The 20420-nt window shown below is 50.5% G+C and overlaps 1 protein-coding gene across 1 annotated transcript in view; it reads right to left on the bottom strand.

Moving 5' to 3' along the window:
• Nucleotides 1–16971: 16971 nt before the first annotated feature.
• The window catches only part of LOC129703061 (ubiquitin carboxyl-terminal hydrolase 25-like), a 148107-nt gene continuing 144658 nt past the window's right edge, over nt 16972–20420 (bottom strand). Inside the window, 3 exon segments of the mRNA XM_055645251.1 lie at nt 16972–17097; nt 17100–17225; nt 18343–18466. Of these exon segments, the coding sequence (XP_055501226.1) occupies nt 16987–17097; nt 17100–17225; nt 18343–18466 (361 nt within the window). The 3' untranslated portion in view covers nt 16972–16986.

Genomic DNA, 20420 nt, shown 5'->3' with positions numbered 1-20420 from the left:
TGGGTGTCAGTGCCCAAGATAATACTGTAAATAAAGTTGCTGGCCAGTATTGAATATCGGGAATCGCATCTGTGCCGAGAGCGCTGCAATATAATCGCGGCCTAGTGTCAGGCTCAGCGTTACTACGTTGATTAGGTTGATGGCAAGCGAAGAGGTAAACCGAAAGGTATGGAGGGATTTGAGGGCACTTATGGTACTGAACGAAGGTATATAGGGGATCAGGGTACGAATAGTCGTTCGGCACGAGACAGACTAGAAGGGTCTGCAGATCGGTCTCAGTTTCCGTTGCTGATAATGGCGCAGTATAATGGTTTATTAGAGTGACTGGGCGAAGTACGGAGAGTTTGTGCGTTCAATCCCGCCTGACACTAGCGTTGGGGTTCCCAAGGGTCTGCACCCCCGCGCGTTTCCTCTCCCGCACTCCGAAAGACGTGCAGGTTGGACAGCTACCATCAGCCTTGTGTTTGCAAAATAATATTCAACACACATATTCCCTGGTGTGCTGTAGTAAAGGTAATACCTCTGTTTTCTAGCGTGCGCGGGGATCGCCCTGGTATGATCTCCGCGCGACCTCCCTGGCGATTGAGCCCGAAAAGGGACCTGTGTCGCGTGCCGTGCCCCATCTCTAAACTAAAGCTAATACGAAAAATAGCAACGATGAGCTTCAAAAATCGCCCGCAAGGATGAATGAGTCGTTTTTGGATTCCGTTGGGTCATCAGCGCCCGACACAACCGAATGTTCCAATGACTCTTCACCGATAAGTGCAGACCCGATTTTCAATAATAAGCTGAAAGAGTGTCAACGTAGTCATGAGACAATGCCTGCCTTTGAACTCTGATACGAGACTATCTAGAATCCCGACACACAAAGGAGGAAATGATTCTCTTGCAGCGCATCATACTCTTCCTATGGATTTCCATCACCTCTCTTATATATTGTAGCCCCCCTAAACATAGTTATTCTTTAATTAAGAACTTGAGGGGGCAACTTTTTTCACACAGATAGGGGTGCGGAGTATTGAAAGAGGCTGCCCAGCTGGAGGGCGCGTCGTGGATGCGTGGCACCTCGAGACTATCAGCAGGTTTTATTAGACATAAGAATACATAAAAATAGCGAATGCCAGGGATTAGGCCATCCGCGCCGCTTCAGCCTGCAACACCACTCAATGATGATCATGGCTGATCATCCAACTCACAGTGATCCTGGTACCTGCCTCTCCATACCCCCTGATCCCCTTTAGCCCACAAGGGCCACATATAACCTAACTCCCTCTTAAAAATATAGCCACTGAACTGTGGCCTCAACTACCTGTCTGCGGCGCCAAGAAAATTCCACAGCGTGCTATGCATGTGCAGGAAAGGAACTGCAGAGATGCCTTTGTTTACGATCGAAGTAGACATCAAATGCGCCGAGTAACTCAACGGGACGGGCAGCTCCAAAACGGTCTTTGGAGGAGCCTGAGATAAGGATGACGCTTGTGGTCGGCATGTCCCGCGAGCGGCATTGCACAAAAAGCATCCCGTTTACTGTGGACTCGAACTCCTCATAGCAAAAACAAGAACAAATGGTGGGATAGGTTACTTTAGGACTTTCGAGCTGGCAGCAGAGCGAAACAGGCAACTTCATCCCATCGAGTTTCCGTTCCACTGACCCTGCCGTTCCACTCTTACGATCCCCCCACCCGCCGCGCTTTCTACGGGGTACCCTATCGGCTCCTTCTGCTCTATGGTCGGAATCCGGGTGACAGTGAGGAATCTTCGTTCCTTGGGGGGGAATCTTTGAGCCTGGTCTATCTTGCTTGCCGCAAGCCACTCGCCGGTTATAGTAACCTCTAAACCTTAAAAAACCTTTTCCGAGCCCTGACTTTGTAAACAAATGTCTTTTAAATAGCCACAAATCAGCTCATCCAAGCCGTCTACCACACGGGGAGAAGGGGGAAGAAATAAACCCCCCCATACTGGCACATTAGTTTCAGATACCCGCCACCTCCTGTGTGATGTGCCGCCTACAATTCGTACTATAACATATAATATATAGATATTAACTGTTACCATTATGCTGTTGGCTCTTCTGCGGTGAGGATGCCTAACTTCATTTCACTAGTCGTTTGCTATTTGTTTGGGGAAATTTTGAATCTGAATCTGAATACCTGAGCGTACTCTAGACAATTTATTCATCGTTTTTTGAGCTCGGTTTATAAACAAATAGGTTAAGGAGTAGGTGCATGTCGGAGAAACGGGACCCCTAAACCAGCCCACCTGCAATTTTCGTTCCTCAGCTACATTTTTAACACGATACCCACTCACCCCCACCTCCCGCTCATTATTGGAATATACCAGCCTCTATACAACACCACGTTCTGAGATGTTTTGTTATTCTATGGTCTAAACAAAACCCTCCCTCAAGGCCCACGTAATTAAATTATAAGCCACCAACCCCCTCCCAGCATAAGCTGTCGTCTATATAAACATGCACAACCCCCTCGAATTAGATTCGGGGCTGGGCTTGCGGAGGCGCTAACGCACTCCAGGGTAGACTGCTTGTTCCTTCTGCAGGTGATGAAAAGAATGCTGCCTTGTGGTCTTCCCGGACCTTTATAACCCCTGTAATAATCCCAGTGCTGCATTGCATACTCCAATAATTTTAATTACAGCTCTCCAGCGGCCCAACTCAGGAAATGCAAAACATACTAGGAATGTGGTATGCCCGAAGCGACCTGCAAAAGTTGCGTGGTCTAAACCGAAGGCCTAGGCAGCAACATGCCTGGCAGCTAACGTCAGCCGGGACAGGCGGCAATCTATGGAGAGAAAGGGATTGGTGACGTTCCGGTGTCAATCCCACCCATTCCCTTTGAAGAAAGGGGTCTCGACCCCGAAAACCGTGGACCTCTCCTTTCTCTTCCAGAGATGCTTCCGTGTCCCCCCCGCCGCTGTCCCCCCTGCAGTTACTCCGAGCATTTTGAAACAGAAGAAGAGTTGCTTAGAGGTTTGCCGACACGCGTAGGAGGCCGGGAAATAGTTTCCCCAATGTTGGTGGGAGTCCCGAAAACCGGGGGGCCACAAGTTGTTTAGAATAAGGGGTCTAATGGGCATTAGAAACCCTCCCGAAACATATGATATTAATGGGTGCAGGAGTTAGCCGCCATTTCGGCCCCTTCCGAGCCTGAACCGCCCCATTCAATAGGACATCAGGTCTGCTCGCATCCACTCTCAGTAAGATCCCTTAACCGATGCCTGCTCTCTATACCCCCTGATCCCCCGTGCCACAATCTAACCCCTCTGTAATCTAGCCAATGAACTCGGCCATGCACTACCTTCTGCTGGAACAGAGAATTCCCCCCAGAGCATTCCAAAAATGTTTTTTGTTATTTTCTCATCATCTCCTCAAAGACTTTTCCCCGCCGTAATCCTTAAAAACTGCCCTGACCCCTTGTTCTGGACTTGCCCCAACAGTCGTGGCAAACAATCTCATCCTGCATCTAGCCTGTCCAACCCCTAAGAATTTTTTGTAAAAAGTTTCTATAAGATCCATCCCTCAAACTCCTACTAAATTCTAGTGAGTACAAGCCGGTCATTCAGTCTTTCTTAATATTGAAAAGCTCATGACCCCCCAGGACATTCAGGTCTGGTGTGAACCTTCTCTGTACTCCCTCTTATAGGCAATGAAGTTGGACATGATCAGCCATCGATCACATTGAAGGGCGGTGCTGGCCTCGAAGGGCCGAATAGGTCATACTCCTGCACCCTATTGTCCTATTGAGTACTAATCTTACATGGCAACAAGGAACTCGCCTTTTATTTCATCAGTGGCCCTGTCGAAACTGAACATCGCATTCTGATTTGCTTCAGATGCTGCCTCGCGTATATCTGCGACGACGCAAAATTCAGAGGAATCTACTCGAGACAGCAGAAACTTCAGTAAGGGCTTAGCATCAATCTCAGCTCAGTCTAGTTTCTGTCAAGCTTGCTACAACGGTACCGTGAAAAGCTGTGTGTTGTGTGCAAAAAGGGGAATCAGCCGATAACGGACAACAACATATTACTATCGAGCCGTCCTACCAGTGTACGATCTACATGATCAATGGCGAAATAACCTGTTTTAGTGACCAAGGCCAAAAGCTGCACCCATTGTCGCAAAAGTACGAGTCAAAGATCCTTTCGCGAGGGCGTCACAAATGAGCGTAGAAGTAGTTCAGGACCGCTCTACCTGCTTGTTGGGGCTGTCAGTCCCCACAACAGTCCAGTTGTGCTCGGATAACAGACCAGGGAAGAAACTAGGTCCCTGCACTCTGTTGAGAGTATTGCTCGTTTCACAATTCCTTGTCAGACCTCTTTCCCGATCAGGGAGATAAAGATACGGAGAATGAATTAATGGGTCACCGGGGGGATCAGCACTGGTCGTCCTTGACGAGCGTCTGCCTGGCACGTGCCGACGGCAAAGCATAAGGTGGGAAATAGCACCCAGGTACAAGTGAAGGGATTTTGTGGTTTGGTGCGCATGTCTGGGCTGTGATCCACACTGGCCAAATTGTGTCCTACCCCCTCTGCCACTCTTCAAGACAAAGCTAGTCCTGGACCTGCAACTAGTCCCACCGGGCTGGCGATTCGGCGGATGTCCGGTGGACATGAATGATGGCCGTGTCAGCGAGGAACTGCAGCAGGATGACTGGTTGTAGAGCAATCGGACTATGCGCTTGACGCGTCCCGTTGCCTGGCTTTACCCCTTGCCACAAAACGGTGTTTCCCCCCCTTTTTGTATTGTGGCGTGTCCATAGGGGGAAAGCGTACTCGCCTGCCAGCCCCGTCTGTCCCTTTCTTCGTCCTTATTGTTTAATGCCCCTAGATATATATTGAAGTTTTCCTATTTTTCAATTGTTGAATCTTATGTGTGGGAGGTGGGAAACTTTTTACGAATCGTCAGTTATTAAAAGCCCGTGAACGGTATATCGGTTCCGCTAGCCCGCCGGCCGTAAGACGTCCACGAGCAGCGCGTCCTCTTAACAGGGCGATCGACCTCAGAAGCTCAGGCAAGCAGGAGCGCTAGCAGCAGAGCCTGGGTGGACTTACCAAGGCCAGGCAGTTGGGCTGACACTTTCGGAGGCTGTAACCCGAGTCCCCGCGCTGCCCAGATGTGGGCTGCCGCCTCGACTTATCGGCTAGAGCTTCGGCCACGGGACCCTGTGGTTTTTGTTGGCGACCGGATTTTCAGTGCAGGAACTCCTTGCAACAGCCCAGCTTCGCCCCGCCCCCCGCATTGTGGCCCCAGTTTCACGGGCCTTTCATCGCCCGGAAACGGCCATTTAAAATCCGGCCGTGAACATATATCCACGCCGACCGGCCAGGGACTTCGGAATTTCGGCAGAGCCCTCGCAGACACCTGCGACACAGCATTTTTACTGCCTGCAACGAGTGGAGAAGCAAGCAGGGAATAGATAAACAGTTTCTTTTACACTTCCATCACAGTGCAGGAAAGGTGCCCTAGGAGAGTCCAACTGTGTGCTTGGTTTGTTGCAAGCCTTAAATTGATTGTAATTGTGTGTGTTTTGTTGCTTTTTAAATGTATTGTGGACAGTTTCTGCAAACCTATTTTAGATGTTCGTATGTGACTCGTCTAGTGGGTAATGACATTTCGTTCAAACAATGTTTTTGAATGAACAAAGAAAGTTCATTCAATTCATGTAGTATCTATATGAAGGTACACACAAAATGCTTGGAGAAACTCAGTGGGGTGCAGCCAAGCATCTATGGAGCCGAAGGAAAAATAGCTGGTACGTTTCGGGCCGGGCCGAAACCCTTCTTTATCAGAATGATGGGGGTGGAGCAGGGGGAGGGGGGGGGGTGGGGGGGGGGGGGGGGGTGGGGGGGGGTTGGGGAAAGAAGAAGGAAAAGGGGAGGAGGAATGGGCCCGCGGCGCGGGTCGTAGATTTTAAAGGGTTGGGGATACAGCTAGAGGGTTAAGGGAAAGGGGAAGGCAGAACAGACAAGGGCTAGCAAAAATTGGGAGAATTGCAATGACTGCTGAGTCCACCGGGAAGGGATCAGGTTGGTTACTGAGCGAGCTTGGCGAGAAGTGTTCGGCGAAACGATCGAGTGTAATGATATATATACTCGATTGTCCATCATGTATTATATTATCCGCCCTGACTCGGTTTAGCAACGCAACCATAAGCTTTTTCGCTAGTGACTTGCTACAGTTGACAATAAGACTAAGGGCTGAACAACCGAGGATTAGTCTCGCCGTGATGCTGGGAAGTAACTCAGCGCGGTCAGGCAGCCATAACTCTGCGAGTAGAGATAAGGAGGAGTTGAACTTTAGGGTCGGCGACTCTATCGTTGCAGACTTAGGAGTCAGGGGGATAGGGAAACTAGCAGATATCAAAGCGGTGCACAACAACTTCATATCCGCCACCGAAGGCCCAAATGGAAAGTTTCGTGGAGCCCACAATGAACAGTCCATTGTTGGCTGTTGGACGAGGTGAATAATGAAAGGGATTAGACAGTGAAGGAAACAGGCAGCGATAGACTCCGGGGGTATGGGAGGGAGAGGCCAACAAGTAGGGTTTACTTGATTGTTTTCGAGAAAATCAACATCAGATTCAGATTCAGATTCAATTTAATTGATCATTCGTCAGTGTACAGCTACAGAGGACAACGAATCATCATATATCCCCAGCTGGGTTTGAAGCGAAATCCCAGACTGCTGTTTTCCACCCCCAATTATGTCCTACTCTAAGGGCAATGAGAAATCTGAGCGGTCTGCCCGCATCTATTCCTCCCGAGATGCTTATTTGGTACACCTCTATAAGGAATCAACCCCTTCATCTTCTTTCTGCGCTCCAAAGGAAATAGCCAGGTCCAGCCCGCGCCTAATTAAAGAACTAAGGGGTAAGCATTTAGAACGAAGTTGCAGGCAATACACTTTTTCCACATAGCGAGTTAGTGGAGTCTTGTGCGAATTCTCCTGTCTCAGAGAGACGGTGGAGGGCAGGTTTCTCTGGATGGTTTCAAGAGTAGAGCTCGATAGGGGCCTCATAAAGGATAGCGGAAGTCAGGGGATATGGGGAGAAGGCAGGAACGGGGTACTGATTGGGGATGATCAGCCATCGATCACATTGAATGGCGGTGCTGGCTCTAGAAGGGCCGAATGGCCTACTCCTGCACCTGTTGTCTATTGACTCCAGTTGACCTCGCGCCCTGTTAGACTCAGGAACTTTTTGCAAACACAAGCCTCAATGTCTAAAACTTTGCCTGAAGTGTGCCCTTCATCTAAGCTCACGAATGGTACTGTTCGATAACCTCTACTCTACCATTGAGGACATTGGACTTTGTTCTGAGAGAGATGATGCGCATCCACCGTGACGAACTATATTCTGAACTCGTGATTAATACTAACAATAGACAACAGGTGCAGGAGTAGGCCATTCGGCCCTTCCATCATTAACTCCACTCAGCTACTTTCCTTGGTCCCCCACCTGCAAACCAATGTTGATGCAGACCAATTCCCCGTGCATCCCAAGGACATTTATTTTTTCTGTTTAGTTTGCAATCAAAAGCCACGAAAAAATCCATTCATAATTAAATGCTTCCATAGGATCTTGCACAAAAGGTACCTGGCTCAGTCCAATAAAACGCATCTTAGATGCTGCATATCTATCACACTGGATCCTTATTTCGAAGCAATGTTTCATATCATCGACGGTCACTCGAACGGAGTAGATGTCACCTTCTCACGTGAGGACGCCTGGAAAGGTGCGTGAGGGTTTGTTTAACTCCCACGAATGCGGTCACACCCGCACCCCACCAAGGGATTTACCCAGACGTGCATGGTCTATGACAATGACGCAGTCAGGATCCAGGGGCTCAAAAGGTAGTCCAAAGATGACCGGAGAACCCTTTTCTGCGTGCATGGCCGTCATCCATGGAGCCTTCCCAGCCGGATGTCGACAACCCTTCCTCAGACTAAGGTGCAGCCTAGTCCTCCGCCTGCCTATCACGTTGAGTCGGAAGTTGGAGTGGCTCTTTGTCAGGAGAAATAGACCTCACCCTCGACGTAACCGCCATGGGGGGGCCAGGAAGGAGCGGAGATAGCTCCAGACGCCCAGACGCTCTGAGATCGAAGGCGGCACATGGAGACTACTCCAAACAGCGGGGCTAACTGACCCAGAGTGAACAATCAGCACCGAGAACGGTGTGAGGCGGGAAACTTTGGTGCCGGTTTTAGTTCTGCTCGGCTTCGTGGAGAAGGCTATAGGACAGAAGAGCGCCGGATATCGAGTGGGAGAAGGGGGAGGGGATGTTGAAGTGCCGTGAGCCAATGACCTAGGAGGACCTGCCAGAGTTATTGGCGAAGGGAGGGGATGAAGAGCGTGTTGGGTGACAGAGAGGGGGCCAAAGAGCGGCGCTGTGAGGGCGGACAGATGTAGATCAGAGTGACAAGATGAGCAAACAGCGAGGAGTGGGGAGGGAGATTTGCGGGTATCAGAGGGAGCTGTGAGGGCAGAGCGAGAGAGAGGGGGGGGTGACAGGAGTTGGGAAGCGGGGAGGAGAGTCCCTTGGCATGGAGGGCGCAAGCAGTAGGTGTGCCCAATAACATGTGGGCTCCTCTTGAGATCGGTGGGAGAGGTACAGGGAGATGAGACAGAGGATGGATACCCACCTGGTCCCATGCCAAGGCGACACAAAATGGGTCAGGGACAGAGGGCGCGGCATGGTTGTACCGATGTCTGAAGTGAAGAGGTGGAGGCAGAGAATCTACCTACGGTGCTGGTGCGAAAACGTCACAGGAGGGAACTCTCTGGGACTCTGTCAAATGGCGGGCGATAGATGGCTCAATAAACCAATCTTAGGCGCACTGGAGTGGTGTCAAGCTAAATAATAGCCATCACTTCGATCTCTCAGGCCTGTAATTAGTATCCCGATCGTGCGAAGAGGGAAGATCATCCTGATTCAGGATCAGGAATGCTTCAGTCCACTTCAGAGCTTTGGGAGTCAGGGACCGTTAGGAGTTTGGAGGAGACAGGCGCGGAGTAAACAGCGACCTTCGGCAGTCCGAGTCCCGTGCCACCCAAGCGATCACCAGCCCAGAAGATGCCACACTCTCCTACACGGACAGAGAACACCTCCAGACCATGCCCCAGAGAGGAGAGGGGCCCACAACGTCCTCTTCCCCCAGGCAGACTCACTTCAACTCCAGGACACTGACCCTACAGCACCCACAGGGCATGGCACAGCTCCCCACCAGGCCCTATGAGGCCCAGGAAGGCGGTTAACATGCAACCCCCTCTTGGAGGGCGACAATGAGACAATGAGACTACCCCAGCCTAAGTCAACCATACGCCAGGCCCCCATCGCTGTGACCTTCCTTATCGTCGCAGGGCAGATTGCCGCGGCAGAGTCGCTCAGCCACAGGAAGCGGGACAGGCGGCGGGGGAGGACCCACACCCATCCCCTGGACACACGAGCATCTCCCATGCTACCTTCAGGTAGAAGGTACAGGACGCACTCGGGGACTGGCAAGACAACCAGGTTCAGTTCAGGGAAGGAGACTTTCACCCACCAGCCATCAGGGTTATTAAAACCTGGCTCGGACAAAACTCTTAAACTCCGTGAAGGTTATGTATTAATATCCAGGTTTCTGTTATTTTGCCAGATTCAGTTTATTTGGATTCATGTTGTGTATATATTTTATAGAGCTATGGGGGAAGGGCACATTGATCGTTTCTGTAGTAAGAGGCCTACTTATGTCGTTGTGCTGAAGCAAAGCAAGAATGTCATCAGTGGGATCAGGACATATGAGGCTTAACGAGAAGAGGAAAGAATCCAGGTATGGGGGGAGAGTAAGAGCACGAGACGTGAGGGAAACAGCGTGAGAGGGGCCAGGAGAGGCAACGAAGGGCCCAGTTGCCACTAGGACCCAGGTCGAGAAGCCTGCAGATGGTCAATGCAGCGAAAAAGAGATTATTCCGAGGATCTATCTAGAGGAGGAGGAGAAAGAGGGAGTTTTAGAGTTTGTTTTATGCTGCGAGGAATTTGGTATGTTATCTTGATTTAGCAAGGAGGAGTATGTCTTGCTCTTTTACAAAGCGGACACAGAGCCCCGCAACACTTCCCCAATACAAATTCTGACTTGTTCGCCCACCTAATTAACAACCTGAGCGAGCACCTTCACACAGGATGCAGTCCAGGTGAAGTGGAAACAATTTCTTCCTTGTGGGTGACAAACTCGTAGGGGCCTCCCAAGAAGCGACGGTTGTGACGGGACCCCTTCGAACCTGCTCCCCAAATAAGCAAAATTCCCAGAACCCTGAGAACTAATTACACTCTCACAGAGTGATTATATGAGCGGGGGACGCTATCAGGTGCCGTTGGGGGGTGCATGGTGAGAACCCCGGGCCGTAAAGCTAATGAATCTCGTTACGACCACTGAAAGGGAAAAAACATTTCTAAATAGGGACAGTAATTTAAGATTCAATGCAGGAACAGAGGATCTTGGACTTATATACTGGAGCACAGCATTCCCTGACAATTGGAAAATCCGTGTAGTGGCAGTGGTGGTAAGGAAATTTTTCCGCTTGGAGTGTGGGCTTTATAAATCAAGAGCATGAGTATAGAAGTTGGGATTAACTACTGTTAAAATTTCCTACAAGGCACATTGGTGAGGCCCAATCTCTGGAGTAATGGTGTACAATTGGTTGTCGCCTAATTATAGGAAAAATGTCAACAAAATAGAAGAGTTACAGAGGAGATTTACTAAGAATGTTGCCTGGCGTTTCAGCAACTAAGGTACAGAGGACAAAAGTTTTGAGAAAAGTTGAACAAGTATAGGGCTTTATTCTTTGGAGCGCCAGCAGAAGGTTTAAGGGGGGAGGGCGAGGATGATAGAGTTTTTTAAAATGATGAGAGCGGATAGACAGAGTTGACGTGGCACGACAAAAGCTTATTCCCACTGAGAGATAGGAAGTAATATCAAAACAAGGCGGGACATGACTTGAGAATTAATGGGACCAGAGTTTAGCGCAGGGGTAACATGAGGGCAGGAACTTCTTTACCTCAGAGATGTGGGACCTGTTGGCTGGATATGAGCTTCCACAGTGAAGGTGGTGGAGGCAGGGTTCGTTTTTATCATTTAAAAAATAAATTGGATCAAGTTATATGGAGTGCGGAATGAAAGGAATGGAGGGTTATGGTCTGAGCGCAGGTAGGTATGGGGACTAGGGGGAGAATATGTGTTCGGCACAGGACTAGAGGGGTCGAGATGACGCCTGGAGGAGAGCACGTGCAGTAAAATTGGTTTAGGGTATAAGCAGGTGAACTCCCGGGACGGTCAGCACTTCAACTGTCCCCCTGCGGATCCTTAGATTCTGACCTCTACTGAGATTGCGGAGTCTCCTCCATAGCCAGAGTGAAGCCAACAGCCCGGGAAATTAGGGAGGACCAGCCACCTGGGGACCTTGGAGTTACCGGATGAGCATTAACATTAAATTATCCCAATTTTGCCCTAGACCCGATGCTGTCTCCACCCCTTCCTTAACCCTATAGCACTGACTCTCCTACCCACCCTCCCATTCAGCCCGCCCTCGGAGCTCCTCCTACCTCCCCATTTACATTACCTTATCCCCACCCACCCCCATCAGTACTGATGAAGAAGGAGGTTAGGGGAGAAACAGTTGCCTATTTCCTTCGCTCCATAGGCAGTTTTGATACTGCTGCACCCGCTGAGTTTCTCCAGACAATTTTGTGTACCACCCCCCAATTGCCAAGTACACATTACCGGATACCCACGCCCGGGACCGCCATGCGAAAACTGTTAACTAAAGATCAGGGATTATTGTATTGCAGATCATCAACTTTTCAATGGGCCCTCAGACAATAGACAATAGGTGCAGGAGTAGGCCATTCGGCCCTTGCTTCAAGCAAGCCTCCCACCATTCAGTAATGATACATCCAACAATCAGTACCTCTGGCCCTGCCTTCTCAGTCATATCCCCTATCTTCCTCCAGAGCCATTCTTAAAGGCCCGAACTCTTCTTGAAAGCATCCAGAGAACTGGTGATCTCCGAACACTAACACGATCCGACACAACACCAGGGACAATTGTACACCATACACCAAAGCACAATTAAACATACAAAGCCTGTACGTAACTGCGATGTGGTGTCCGCGAGGGAAAACCTAAGATCCGGGAAGAAATCCCAACAGCAGGGTCCACGTGTGAGGACAATGGTGTATACATTCTGTCAAGGATTTCCAAAGCATGTGCACCAGTTCCTGTGTGCCTAATGCAGTTTGATGCTAAGGTGTCCTCTGCGGTCCACAATGCTAGAGGACTGTCCAAAATGATGTTCTCTTGCGCTTCTCCACAATCCTTATTGAACACATGACGTGACAGAATGTATAACCTTTAATACATTGCTTATCGCCCGCAAGTGAAGCAAGACTTGCTCCAAAAACTCCCTTTCAGCATCTTAAAGACTTTTGTCTCTCTTAGTTATCGCAGAAAGTTTAGTGAAAAAACTCTCGATGTTTTGAGAGACAGCGTGGCCAACAGGCCATTCAGCCCACCGGGGTCCATGAGCATGAACAGCGATCCCCACACACTAACACTGACTCATGACACAACACTGCGGGCACAATTTACAATTTGCTCCGAAGCAAACTAACCTACAAACATGTCTGTTGTTGGGAGTGGTGATGGGAAACCTTGTAAAAGTTGCCGCGAACACGGAAAACCCACGCAGGGTCACAGCGAGAACGGTACAAACTCTGTATCTCTTGAAGAATAAGGGGTAAGCCATTTAGAACGGAGATGAGGAAACACTTTTTCACACAGAGAGTGGTGAGTCTGAGGAATTCTCTGCCTCAGTGGGTGAGTGGAGGGCCGGTCTCTTAGGACTACTTTCACGAGGGAGCTTAAGATAGGGATCTAAAGAGGTAAAGATAGCGATAGTAGGGGAATAGGGAGAAGGCAGACGAAGGCGAACAGGGGTACTGCCCTTGTGATGGATGATCAGCCTGATCACATTGATGGAACGCGGTGCCTGGATTCGGAAGCGCGCCTCAGAATGGCCTATCTCTGCACCTGTTGTCTAGAATAGACAGCAACCGTAGTCACGGATAGAACCCGAATACGGTGGGGACGATAAGCACTGGAAAGGCAGCCCCAGCTTCTATCTCTGACCACCACCGTGCCACGGGTGGTGGTCAGGGGAGGAGAATGTGCGAACTGCCACAACGCCCCACACAGACAGGGACCGACACCCAAGATGCGTCAGGGATCGAAACATGGTCTCTGGCACCACTGAAAGGGCAGACCAAACTCTACGCGAACTGCGCCACACTGACTGCCCATCTTCTAGTGTTCCCCGACCAGGGAGCCAGACTTGACTCAACCAACCTCACGCTCTCAGCAACAACGTATTAAAGACCGTGTCCTCCCTTCTCGGTTATTGAGAAAGGGGTTTTGGTGAATCTCATCTCTAGTTTAAGGATCCGGGTAAGACAGGGCGGGAAACAAGGCCTTCGCGCCCCATGCCGACCAGAACGATCACCATTTCACACTACGTTAGATTAGAGAGATACGAGCAGGGCGAAAACAGCGCCCTGGCCGGCCAAACGGACTCCACGCAGAACCAGGCGCATCCTCGCACGATAACAAAAACAGACCGAATGAACACTGCGGCACAATTTACAATTTTACCCGAAGCAAACCGCACCTGGAAAGCCTGTACGTTGTTAGCGGGAGCTGCCCAGTGGATGGAGGAAACCGGAACAGCCCGTGGAGGGACCCAAACGGCACACGGGTCCACTGAATACCACTACCGGAGAGAACGATACAAACATCAGTACAGACAAGCGGATAGCCCGTGGTCGTGTGATCGCAACCCCGCAGTTCTCTGGCGCTGGTGAAGTAGCAGCGGCACTCAAACCTGCCGTCCTGTCGCCGACCGCCGCCCGGCGCCGCTGCGAGGATAGCCCGCCCGACGCCGCTAACGTTAAAGAATCTGACAAAGAGCAGAATTTTATTTCTTTGCTCTGTTACAACAATGTCCCAGAGTATCCAAAGCGCCCTGGCGTCTTATTTTCAAAATCGAACTAACTAACAATATTACTCTCGGGGGCGTCCTGTCATTAGGCGCTACCGGCTCCCTCCATAGATCGCGTCCGGGAGAAGGGAGAGGGGCAAAAAAACAAAAATGCAGATAACAAAATAGCATGAATGCAAAGGTTCACCCTACATCTAAAAATAGCCAGAAATAAAATTTTATTCTTTCAGTTCCTTTCACAAGTCGCGCGATGTCATGATCCGGGATGGGGGGGAGGCGGGTACTGGGGGGGTTGAGGGTCCGATGGGGAGGTGACGGGGATGGGGACAATAAGGGTGGGAGCCCCATAAACTCTTGGTTATGTTCCCTCTTTCGCTAAAGAGGATAGCCCATAAGATACAGCCCAGACGCGGAGATGAGAGACCCTAGGTATCTGGGGAAGTAATCGGCCATACTCGAACGGCTCGCTAACCTACTTAACAGAGTCCCGGGAAGAGTGCGACGATTTTTAGACAGATGAAGACAAAACACACGTTTGAGAGAGAGAGTAGAGAGGAGGAGTGACGATGACGATGGGAAAAGAACAAGAAAAAACAATGAAGGGAAAAGGAAGGAAGAGGGAGGAACGGCAGGGGAAAAAAAGTAGGAGAGGGCGCGAGAGAGACAGACAGAGGAGAGAAAAGAGAGCGCCCACTTTTTTCCCTCCTTTCCGTAGCATCTCTTGCATCTCTTGTCACGGAAAGTTCAATACTCTCGGAGCATCACTTGTGATCCCCCCCCCCTGCCACATCATCATGCTTGCCGCTTGAAGCTGTTGCATCACAAGCTTCATGCACGTGAGGCTTTTCGTTCAATCGCAGCTAAAAAGTAAAACAGATGCCCAAAAGGTTCCTGGAGGCGCAGTTGCGCCGACAACTCAATTACTTTTTAAATTCTGAGTAAAAACAGGGGTTTAAAAACTCATAGCCAGCAAGCAACCGGTGGTTACAGCGACGGCAAAATAGTTTTTTTTTAAAAGCGATAAACCATTTCGATGGAGAAAAGTAAAATCGAAACCAAAGATTCGAGGAAGTCCCCCCCCCCCACCGGAAACACGAGAGTCCTCCAAGACGACCCTCCCAGAAGATTTTTTTTTGTTTTTTTAAATGCACGCCTTTTTCTTGTGCATTCTGCGCCGCGGACGGGCGTTCGAAACCTGCGAGAGACGCCATGGCGCGAGCCGCGGGCGATAGCGATCACACACAGTTCGTGCGTGCGAGAAGGAGGGGGAGTGTTGTCTATCTTTGCTGGCCGGAGCCTTTGTGGTGCATGAGGGACGCCGGTAGCAGAGGCCTTTGATCTCCGTAGAGCAGATCCAGCAACTTTGGCAGAGGAAGTCGCGTCAGCTTCTCTTGTAAGGACCCTGGCCCTGCAAAAAAACACAACCAGACTGGAGGGAGGACGGGGGGAGGAAATCGGCAAAAGTAATTGTAGAAGCGAGTGATTGAGTCGGAAAAAGGAAAGGAGGAGGGAGACAAGGCAAGAGTTGGGCGGGGGGATCGGGTGGAGCTCGGATAAAGGGAGGGGGGAAAACGCCTAAGCGCGGAACCACTCGAATGGAAAGAACAGTCAGCAGTGACTGTGCGGGGGTTACCGCGAGAGGCTCGGATGCTGGGACCCCCGCGTATTACAGTATACATCCGATGCATTGGGATGAAGGGGATCAAAGTAACTTTAGCAAATTTGCAGATAGACACAAAGCTGTTGTGGCAGTGTGAACTAGTGAGGGGATGCTATGAGAATGCTGGGTGACTTGCCCAACAGGTATGGGGGAAAGTGGGGAGATGCGTGGCATATGGAGTTTACTGCCCGGATCATGCTTGGAGTTGTCCACTTGGTAGCTAGCAAAACAGGCAAGGCGGCAGATTAACTATCTAAATGGGCGTCAAGGTGCGGAAAAGGGGACCAGTAACAACGGGATCTAGGGGTCCTTGTACATCAGTCTATGAAAGTAAGCATGCAGGTGCAGCAGCCAGTGAAGAAAGCGAATGGCATGTTGGCCTTTATAAGAGGAATCAAATATAGAGCAAAGAGGTCCTTCTGCAGTTGTACAGATCCCTAGTGAGACCACACCTGGAGTATTGTGTGCAGTTTTGGTCCCCTAATTTGAGGAAGGACATTCTTGCTATTGAGGGAGTGCAGCGTAGGTTTACAAGGTTAATTCCCGGGTTGGCGGGGCTGTCATATGCTGAGAGAATGGAGCGGCTGGGCTTGTACACTCTGGAGTTTAGAAGATTAAGAGGGGATCTCATTGAAACATATAAGATTGTTAAGGGCTTGGACCTGCTAGAGGCAGGAAACATGTTCCCGATGTTGGGGGAGTCCAGAACCTGGGGCCACACACACAGTTTAAGAATAAGGAGTAAGCCATTTAGAACGGAGTTGAGGAAACACTTTTTCTCACAGAGAGTGGCGAGTCTGTGGAATTCTCTGCCTCAGAGGGCGGTGGAGGCGGATTCTCTGGATGCTTTCAAGAGAGAGTTCTTAAAAGGGGATATGGGGAGAAGGCAGGAACGGGGTACTGATTGGGGATGATCACCCATGATCACATTGAATGGCGGTGCTGGCTTGAAGGGCCGAATGGCCTACTCCTGCACCTATTGTCTATTGTCACCCCGCGACATTCAGATTCAGATTCAGATTCAATTTTAATTGTCATTGTCAGTGTACAGTACATTTAGCATCTCCCTTGAAGAGACATGTCGCCTGTATGGCCGTGAGTCGTCTCCTCAGTCGCCCAAAGAGTCATCGCGTCTTTCTGGTCGCCGCTTGGTTTTCAACACGTTGAAAATTTCCGGCGACCTGTGGCGGGTGCCGACAGTCGCCGCGAAAGTCGCGTAAGTGGGACAGGCCCATAACAGCCTCACAGCGCCAGGGAACCCGAGGTTCGATGGGCCGAACGGCCTCATTCTGCTGCCGGAACCGGTGAGCCCGAACAGCACTTACGTTCCATTTCTTGCCCCAGGTACGAACACCAGCGGTTCCTCATGTCCTCCACCGCCACGATGTCTTTCTCTCCTCCGTCTCCTCGGCCAGCAGCAGGGGGAGGCAGGGCACCACAAGCTCGTTCATGGTTGCCAGTCCCTCTTCCACTTCCTGCCCATCGCCCGACTCGAAGAGAGACGCCGAGTGCTCGTTGAGTTTCTGCCAAGCAGAGATACAGAGAGCGTCACAATGGCCGACCCCGAACCCTGACCATCATCCCAAAGGACTTTGCAACAGTGTTTTTTTTTTAAGTTGAGCGATTGTGACTTTGTTGTGCAAGTTGCATTGGCTTCTAACGCTTAGTTTTAGTTTAGTTCAGACTCAGATTCAATTTTAATTGTCATTGTCAGTGTACAGTACAGAGACAACGAAATGCATTTCGTTGTCTCTGTACTGTACACTGACAGTGACAATTAAAATTGACAATTAGTTCAGAGATACAGCGCGGAAACAGGCCCCCTGAGAAAAAAAAAAGGAAAACTGTCCGCGCCCACCAGCGATCCCCGCACATTCCCGATGTTGGGGGAGTCCAGAACCAGGGGCCACACAGTTTGAGAATAAGGGGTCAGCCATTTCGAACGGAGACGTGGAAACACTTTTTCTCACAGAGAGTTGTGAGTCTGTGGAATTCTCTGCCTCAGAGGGCGGTGGAGGCAGGTTCTCTGGATGCTTTCAAGAGAGAGCTAGATGGGGCTCTTAAAAATAGCGGAGTCAGGGGATATGGGGAGAAGGCAGGAACGGGGTACTGATTGGGGATGATCAGCCATGATCACATTGAATGGCGGTGCTGGCTCGAAGGGCCACAATAGACAATATACAATAGGTGCAGGAGTAGGCCATTCGGCCCTTCGAGCCGAATGGCCTACTCCTGCACCTATTGTCTATTGTGTATATTGACCTTTTTGCTCCTATACTCCTGTTGAGTCTGTGCAGAGGTGGATTTGAATGGTGCTGGCTCGAAGGGCCGAATGGCCTACTCCTGCACCTATTGTCTATAACAGAGGGGAAACAGCTGTTCCTGAGTCAATTGTTCCTAGGGACAATTTGAGTACATTTTTTATACCAATCCGATTAACCTGCAAACCTGTACGTCTTTGTAGTGTGGGGGGGGGGGAGAAGCCGAAGATCTCGGAGAAAACCCACGCAGGTCACGGGGAGAAAGTACAAACTCCGTACCCGTAGTCAGGATCGAACCCGGGCCTCTGGCGCCGTGAGGCAGCAACGCTACCGCTGCGCCACCGTGCCGCACTTAACCTTGCTGAGAAGTTTTACTTACAAGCAAGCACTCTCGCCGGTAGTGGGACATCAGCTCCTCATCATGTCCCCGGTACATTCCTTTGGACAGGAGCTCCTTGTTGTATTGGTAGGCGTGGATAAGGTAAATCAAAGCTTCACTGTAGCTGAGAAAACAAAATGGAAGGGTCCTCATTACTTTATGCAGCGCACCCTGGCATCAAGAAATGGCCTTGGAACTTCTAGATAAGTGGAGACATCATAAAGAACTCCTCCAAGCCTGTACAGTGTGGAACAAAATGCTTCACTATGGAACTAAATCTGGAACTCCCTGTCCGTAAGGATTAGGAACGCTGAAAGGAACTCATTATAGGCGGGGAGACCCGACCTTTTCTTTGTCGGGTCTCCGTTGTCGTTGGGGCTGCAACGTGGAGCGGCCTCCAACAGGAAGACCGGGGGCTCTGGTGCCGACGACTCACCTCACCGTCGCGGAGCTGGCCGAGTCCGGAGCGGGTGGAGCGGTGGTGGAGCGCTGCTGCTGCTGCTGCGGCCCGACCTTCGGAGATTCGGAGGCTGCAAATGAGCGTCTGGCGGACGGCGGCACCGGGAGCCCGCGGGTCCCTGGAGGGAGACCACTTTTCAGGGCTCCCGCAACGGCGACTTCTCCCGCCCGAGTTGCGGGGTCGAAGAGCTCCTGGAGCGGGGCCTTACAGCACCGCCCCGCGCGGCTTGGAATGGCCGCGGGACTCTGCGAGCGCACGCCGGGGGCTCTAACATCAAGAACCCGGTGTGCGACCTTGCATCACCCGGCGTGGCTTTAATGGCTGCGGGACAATCGCCATCGCCTGCCGGGGGCTTTGACTTTGACATCGGGGGGGGGGGGGTGCAGTGGAGAGATAAGTTTTTTTGGCCTTCCATCACAGCGATGTGATGGATGTTTATGTAAATTATGTTGTGTTGTTGTGTCTTGGGTCTATTTGTTTGTAAGGTATGGCTGCAGAAACGTCATTTCGTTTGGACCTCAAGGGGTCCAAATGACAATTAAATTGAATCTTGAATCTTGAATCTTGATTATTGGTAGACACAAAATGTTGGAGTAACTCAGCAGGGCAAGCAGGATCTCTGGATAGAAGGAATGGGTCGAGACCCTTCATCAGACGACTCCTTTTGACAAGTTCACAAGTTACAGTGGTAGAATTAGGCCATTCGGCCCATCGAGTACGCTCCGCCATTCAATCGTGGCTGATCTCTGCCTCCTGCCTTCTCCCCATAATCCTTGAAATGTGTCTATCTCTGCATAAACAAATATCCACTGACTTGGCCTCCACAGCCTTCTGCGGCAATGAGTTCCCACAGATTAACTATCATCTGACTAAAGAAGTTCCTTCTCCCCTCTTTTCTGAAAGAGCGTCCTTTAATTTGGAATTCTTTTTACTCCAGGGATGCTGCCTGATCCACAGAGATACTCCAGCATTTTGTAGGTACACAAAAATGCTGGAGAAACTCAGCGGGTGCAGCAGCATCTATGGAGCGAAGGAAATAGGCAACGTTTCGGGCCGAAACCCTTACGGGTTTCGGCCCGAAACGTTGCCTATTTCCTTCAGGGTTTCGGCCTGAAACGTTGCCTATTTCCTTCAGGGTTTCGGCCCGAAACGTTGCCTATTTCCTTCAGGGTTTCAGCCGGAAACGTTGCCCATTTCCTTCGCTCCATAGATGCTGCTGCGCCCGCTGAGTTTCTCCAGCATTTTTGTGTACCTTCGATTTTCCAGCATCTGCAGTTCCTTCTTAAACACTCCAGCATTTTGTGTCTATCTTCAGTAGTTTGATGAAGGGTCTTGAAACCCCTCCTCATCCCACTGCTGAAGGTACGTCCTTTTATTCTGAGGCTGTGGCTTCTGGTCCGAGACTCTCCCACTAGTGGAAACCCCTCTACAAATTCACTCCATCCAAAATGTCCCCCCATTCCTTCTCTCCAGAGATGCTGCCTGTCCCCGCTGAGTTACTCCAGCACGTTGTGTCTGCCTTCGGTGTAAACCAGCATCTGCAGTTCCTTCCGACTAATTATCGGTAGCGATTAATTACTGTCATGTGCAGCGAGGACACTGAATCTATATGTGAGCA

This window comes from Leucoraja erinacea, chromosome 13 (assembly GCF_028641065.1).
Source record: "Leucoraja erinacea ecotype New England chromosome 13, Leri_hhj_1, whole genome shotgun sequence".
Lineage (NCBI taxonomy): Eukaryota > Metazoa > Chordata > Chondrichthyes > Rajiformes > Rajidae > Leucoraja > Leucoraja erinaceus.
Note: the sequence above shows the minus strand (reverse complement) of the source record. Positions and strands in the feature narration are given on the sequence as shown.